This window comes from Rhea americana, unplaced genomic scaffold (genome assembly GCF_003343005.1).
Source record: "Rhea americana isolate MKP2758 unplaced genomic scaffold, rheAme1 scaffold_257, whole genome shotgun sequence".
NCBI lineage: Eukaryota > Metazoa > Chordata > Aves > Rheiformes > Rheidae > Rhea > Rhea americana.
In genome coordinates, this window is record NW_028186376.1 from 209649 (window position 1) to 216553 (window position 6905).

General features: G+C 44.0%; 1 protein-coding gene across 1 annotated transcript in view; it reads left to right on the forward strand.

The window, feature by feature from the left end:
• NUP160 (nucleoporin 160) overlaps positions 1-6905 on the forward strand; it is a 33316-nt gene that overhangs the window by 7500 nt on the left and 18911 nt on the right. The window contains exons 9-17 of the mRNA XM_085307311.1: positions 7-91; positions 579-647; positions 1005-1088; positions 1993-2163; positions 2307-2406; positions 4161-4326; positions 4951-5066; positions 5173-5333; positions 6675-6808. Of these exons, the coding sequence (XP_085163437.1) occupies positions 7-91; positions 579-647; positions 1005-1088; positions 1993-2163; positions 2307-2406; positions 4161-4326; positions 4951-5066; positions 5173-5333; positions 6675-6808 (1086 nt within the window). The remainder of the gene's footprint in view (positions 1-6; positions 92-578; positions 648-1004; positions 1089-1992; positions 2164-2306; positions 2407-4160; positions 4327-4950; positions 5067-5172; positions 5334-6674; positions 6809-6905) is intronic.

Here is a 6905-nt window from a genome sequence, read left to right on the forward strand (position 1 = left end):
TTCCAGAAACGTTGCAGGCCAATGGAACCAGGTTTTTGTGCAGCCACTACCTGAAGAGGAGGTGACGGTTCAACATGACCAGGACCCCAGGGTGAGCTGACTATAAAATAACAAGAAGTAATGAAGCTTCCCTGCCCAAAGGAGAAATCAGGATAATTCAAGTGTACAATATTTATCTTTTTTCTGAGCCTTGACCTTTGTCACCCTCTTAAAATTTCTCCATATTAAAGGGGACAAAACTTAGCCTCTGTTATCAGAGTGTTAAAGCAATGAGCATGGTTATTAAGCCAGAAGTTGAGGGAAGAGGAGAATTTCAAGTCAGTTAAGAGCAAGCCTTGAGACAAAACACGCAAAAAGAATCTGGAGTGTGGGGGAAGCTGTGCTCAGTCATGGGAACTGAAAAGGGAGTGAAAGGGGAGAAGTTAGAGCAGGTAGGGGATTTTTGAACTGAAGCTGGAAAGAAACACAGATCTGGGGGTGAGTTTGAAAATGGAAATAAGGACCAGAAGCAGTGCTTTTAAATGCTGGCCTTCTGGCATATGTCTTTCTTTTAAGTTATTTTCTTATCCTTTTCATAGGAAACGTACCTGGAGTATCTCTTTATGCCCGGACGGTTCACAAATGCAGCTATCCAGAAGGCTTTACAGGTTAGTGTGAGAGTGTTTGTTGCTCTCACTGTTCAGCCTCTCCTGAGGCCTCCTGTGGAAACCTATAGGAGGGTACAAGAAAAAGCTGATGTTAAGGTGTGCAGCACTTTATTTGCCCCAATACACAGGCCTCTGCTGCCCGTTGCGGGGCCTGGGGCTTTCTTCATTTCCGTAGGAAGAGTGAAGCTGGCTGTACCCCCACGTGCCCTGCATTAGCAACCAGCAATCTTTCTATTTTGTGTTTCTAACAGAGCACTTGATGGTGCTGTCTTGTTTGTTTTACATCATTATTACTGCTCAAACTTGGAGAAACAGGTTTCTTGGTTTAAAGTAAAAGTTTCCTCTACTGCTTTTTAGATCTTTTCTCAAGGAACTGAGAGACACTCGGATCTGACATGGGATGAGTTAAAAAAAGAGGTTACATTAGCTGTGGAAAGTGAGGTGAGACTTTTTCTGTCCWCTGTTGTTCATACATCCATTATATGTATCATTAGATGATTCAGTGGAGTTAAATGAGATGCTCAAGTGACCCAAGGCCTTATTTGGTCTTTGCCTCTCTAAGGGAGTTATTTGTTTGCTTATTCAGGGATATAAAAATCTCTGTCATTTCTGCTTGGCTTTTTCATTCCCTCTTTCCTTTCTGGAGTCTGTTCCTCTGGCTAGATTTTCTACTTTCTTCTGTCTGGGTACTCTTTAAGTGGAGTCCTGGTCGCACATTATGTGCTGCATGTTCCAGCTCCCTGTCCTGGATGCTGGCTAGCAGCAAACAGATCTGTTGCTCATAGTTTTGGACAGCAGAAGATGTGTCTGAATCTGGGGCACCTGTAGGGGACTTAGGGAAACCTATCTGCAAATCAGCTCTCTGTCCTTTTGGCTCTGAATTTCCCCTATTTTATCCTACTTGTCCAGATTTTACTCTCATATGCCTGATTCTCTAAGCTAGTATTCCTACCTGCAGTTCATCCTTTGGGCTGTTTGGAATATTGCTAGGAAGTTCGTTGAAAGAAGGCAGTTTCATATATCCTGTAACAGTTGTTTCACATGATTTAAAAGGATCTGCAATGCCACTTTTTGTTTTGACACCATTGGTGCTTCTTTATATAAGATAGTGTAGTAGTAGTTCTTGTGGGCCTTGTTCCCTTGCTGTTTGCTGTGTAATTCACTGCTATAGGAAAAAAAAATTGTCTGTAAGGCAATGAGGAAAAGAACAAACAGATGTTTACCAATCCTTAACCATGTAAAGGTGTGACACTGATTGCRAGGGACAAAATTGCAGTCCGAGCACTACAGGTTTTCTCTTTGTCCCTGCCTGTATTCGTCTGAAGTCCTATTTTGGTCCCACCAGTTCCACAGCAGTGTGACAGAATACGAATGCTCTCCGGAAGAGTTTTGGCAGCTGCAGGTGGAATTCTGGTCCAAGTTTTATGCCTGCTGCCTTCAGTACCAAGAAGCACTCTCACGGCCTCTGGCACTGCACTTGAATCCCTATACCAACATGGTGTGTCTGCTGAAGAAGGTGAGACTAAGCAGAAGTGGCTCTGGGCTCCTAGACCTGCGTGGCCAGTGGAAGCAGTTATCGCCAGGGAATTGTAGCATGATCTTCTGACTGAGACGTGAATTTGGAGAGCTCAAAGAATGGGTTTCTCCTTACCTTTCTAGGGGTCCCTGTCTTTTCTCGTGCCCTGCTCCATGGTGGACCATCTCTATCTCCTCTCTAATGAGCACTTACTGACTGAGGATGACRCTGCCATCTTTGATGGTAAGTGAGGAAATGCAGAGGCTCCTTCATTGCTAGATTCTGAAATACTACGTATAAGGGAAGCCTTAGGCAGGGGGATGCAGGAGTTTTCATAGTTGCTTGTTGAAGTGCTGCTGGCTCCATGATTATCAGCATGGGTTCTAACTTTGTTTTCTTATTTTGGCACTTACTGTAAATTTTATGTTGCAAAACCTGCCATAATATTCATACAAGGAATTTAAAAATTATGTGACAAGGCTGAAAATCTGCCTTGGCTCATTTCAGATAACTTAAAAAAGAAGAATCTAGATTTCAGGGCACATGTTGTTCAGCGGTAGGCATCTGCATTGGTGTGATTCTTTGCCCTTGTGGCGTTCTAAGGTACCTGTGCAGGTTTGGGGGTGTTAACTGGTGTCTTTTTCGTGTCTGCTCTCTGTGGGATAGATCTGCCAGGATTGAGCTCAGTAGTGTGCTGGCAGGTTCTTCAGTAYTGCTGGGGAGATTAGGATTTAGAAGCTCAGTTTTCTATCCCCTAAATTGTTGTTTGATTCTCTAAAAGCTGCCAAGTGAATTCAAGCCCATGCCAGGAGGGGAAGTTCCATCAAAAAACACATCAAAAAGTCACATTAYAGCTGGTAATCCCTTATATGAGCTCTTCTTTATGTTAGTTTAGTTGGATGCTTACTCATTTTTGCGATGCCCACTGGGATCCTTAAGACCTACCCTGACTTGATGTGAGTGGTTCTCTTTCATAGAATTCCCCAATCTCTTCATCTTGCTGATGGAATAAACTGTACAAGATTAAGGATGAGAAGGAAACTTGAAATCCTGTACATACTCTGGCACTCTGAGTTCAACTGTGCTGCTCTGCAAACTTACTTGCTTATTTTAAGCAAAATGATTTTGCATAAATATTTTCATGTAAGCTCTGAGGAAGGATTATGCAATTCCCTGCCTCCAGGAAGTAAATGCTATGGAGTGCAAAACTTGTTCTTGATATTGTTGCCACACTGCCCTCTATGCTTTGCTAGCCATGCAATCACATGTTTCATGAAGAAAAAGGCAATGGAAAATGTTACCTAAGTTCCAGTTTCATGCTTGAGTGGTTTTTTTGTTGTTGTTTTTAATTTTAAAGAACCATCATCCATTTGGTTGAGCTATTTCTGCCTCTGAAGCTCTCCAGGGTTTTGGAAGGAAAGCTAGAGGCCTGGAGAGCAGTGTTTCTTAGGAGGCTAGCAGTTTCTGCCCTGTTCACTTCAAGCTTCACAAAARTAATAATCTTTAAAAATATTTATAAAATGCACTGCAAATCAGTGATTTATCCTGTAATCTTCAAAAATGCATTTTCAGATTGTTTCTAATAATGTGAAAACATTCCTTCCTCTGTGAGAGGTTGGGCTGCAAATGGATAACTGCTATGTGAGCCATTTGCTCTTGGTTTTCTTTGCCTTTACACTGTACTAATTATTTGCTTTTAAGCTGTAACTGGTTGTTAAATCCAAATCTTTGGATTTACTTTGGTKGTTTTATTGTTGCATTTGATTTTTTTTTATTTTATTTTTCAAATAGTAAAACACAAATCTTTCCCTTGCCAACTCCTAAGTTTTAATTTGGCCTCATAGTTAGCAGTGAAGGGTCAGTTGGACAAGCAGGGCTGAGACCAATCTGCTGCTAGTAGCTTTCTGGAATGAGGTGAACTGACTTGGTTTAGAACGGACCTTCCATCTTCATTTTGAAATCTCTTGTGAATATACAGTTAGATTCTTTCATTACAGATTTGGAGATGTCTCGTGATGTTGTCTGTCTTGTCCAGTGCCTTCGACTGATTGGTGAATCAATTTCCATGGAAATGGCATTCATAATGGAAATGGCTTGCTCCCGCCTCCAGCCTCCAGAAAAGGCTGCAGAGCAGATCCTGGAGAACTTGATAGCTAATGACACGTAAGGAGATATTTTTACATAAACTCCCCTGTGAAGACGTAGGGATGTCTGAGCAGAGATTGCCTGGAACAATCTTTGACTGGGGTCAAAAATGCATTTGGGGATGTATGGACTTTCCCTGCACTGCAGGAGAATTCTCCAGACCCTCTCAGAGATGGGRAGAAATGGATGTTGGTGTCACTAGTGGGATTTTCCTTCCAGACCTTCCTTGCTGCAGCTTAGGCCCTACTCAGCAGAAATCTTAGCCATTCTTAGGTGAGATACAAAGCAGGAGAGCTGACTTCTTGGTAGGTGATCCTCCTTGCTGCGTGAAAGCAAGTGCTTGTGGACACCAGCTAGAGGCCAGAGCCTTGGTCAAGCCCTGTGGTTAGTGTGCTAACCTCCTCCTGAAATCATTACCCTGTGGAATGCTAGCTATCTGACTGTTATTTCCTGGTAGCCTGAGGGAGTGGAATAGACTGGTCCCTGCAGGCACTGTAATAAAAACTCAAAGCCAGAATAGGATTCCCTTCAGGAATGTCCAAGCTGATCAGATATGCTCCCTTCCAGAGAGGATCGTTACGGGAGGAGAAAGAACCCCCTTGAGTTCAAATGTCATGTTGTCAAATAATTCTTTCTTTGCAGAGAAAATGTGATGGAGGACATTCACAGCAAATTGCAGGAGATCAGAAACCCAATCCATGCCATAGGAGCCCTTATCCGAGAAATGGACTATGAGACGGATGCTGACATGGAAAGAGGTAAAAGCTCTACAGCAGTGTAATCAGCCTAGGAAAGCAGCAGCTGCTTAGCAAGGGTTCTTGTTGATCTAGTTCTTACTCTTATTCCAGTAATTTTGTCTTTCAGCTCAGCCTCTAAATATGCGCATGAACCTCACACAGCTGTATGGTAGTGGTACTGCGGTCAATGTGGTTTGCTGGGGAGTGTGTAAGATTGTCACAATCCGTTTCCTGATCTGCCGGGACCTGTTGATCCTCCAACAGCTGTTACTGCGACTTGGAGATCCTGTGAGTATAGCTCTTGAAGCTACTGAGTGCACTGTCAGTGCTTTGAACTTTCTGGGTCTGAGGTTCAGCCAATGCCAGATTCTGAGCTGTCTCCCCCATAAAAACATTGGAGGCTGTTGAAACTAGCAGAAGGCATTCACAAGCCCTTTTCTTCTCATCTAGTGACTTCTATCATCCTAAGTAAAGCAGTGCGCTGCTAACACACCCTAACTCCCTGTTTTCATACTCAGTATCCAGGAAATAGAAAGCAAAACTTTCTTTGCTCTCTTCTGTAGGAGGAGAACATTATTTCTAGCCTCTGATACAAAGTTGTGCTGTCTGGGCACATRCAGTTCTTCCCTCTGTGCCCCCATCACTCCCACGCCACTGTGCAGCCTAGAATGCCCAGCCTGATGACTATGGCCTTGTTCTCTGGCAGCACAGAGCACAGCACCTTTGTATTGTAGCAGTAGCATTTCCCCAGAGACTGATCTCACCTTCTGTGTGAGGGCTGCTTCAGCCAGTGTAAGCAGCCACTGTGGTGGCAGCTGTGTTTGTGGCTGTGGTAGACAGGTCTGGGTTGATCCTGTTGGCTGTGTGGCTGCAGAAGTGATTGTGCTGATGCCTTGAGTGGAACACAAGGGATGGGAACAGGTCCACGGGCAAGGGGAGCATTGTTTCAACCAATATTGTTTACTTGGAATCATTACTGCTTTAGTTTCTTGATTTAACAGAAATTAACTTCTTCCTGGATAAGGTCACCCTGGTAGCACTTAGATCATGTTGCAAGGTGTCCTTCTGGAGCCAAGCTTTCTCACAGACTAGTAAGGCATGTGACTTGTGCTGCTCGCTTGGTTAGGAACTGTGTTTTCCCTCCTTGACATGCCTGTGTCCTTCACAAGTGTGGATTGCTTTCCCTTCCACATCTCCTGCCCAGGCTGCTTCTGACTGGAACATGAAAAAATACAACCCCTGGAAAGCAGAGCTAGGCTGGGAGATGGTCTCTGTAGAAAAGCTGTTTTCCCCACTAAGCAGCATTGTCACAATAGTGAAAAGCCCCTCTTTGCTGGTGTCCCTGATATCAGCAGGCATACTGAGCGTCGTGCTGGTGTTTGTAGAGAAGCAGTCCTTAAGCCCATAGCTTAGGGCTTAGCACATATCTGTGTTATTCTGGTACATGCAGCAGTACTGCTGGTGGTCTGAGTGGGTCTGGTTGTCTGCCAGCATATTGGCCACCTTCATGTTAGCAGGAGGAATGAGTTGGGCCTGATTTAAAAAAAAAAACTTGCTGATTGTCCTTGTCCTACTGTTCCTCTCTGGGCTTGACCTCTTGGTGTGCCAACCTTTGAGGTTTCCTTGCAGATGGTTATGGGAGGGGGACAGCTGTTCCAGTCTCAGCAGGACCTGCTGCACCGCACTTCTCCTCTGCTCCTGTCATACTATCTGATCAGGTGGGCAAGTCAGTGCCTCGCTTCGGATGTCCCTGTTGACACACTGTAAGTATCTTTCCACTCTGTCTCTGATCGATGTGGGTTTTGTACTAAATCCTCCTGAAATGCCATTATAAGTATAAGGTGATGGTTTCTCTGAGAA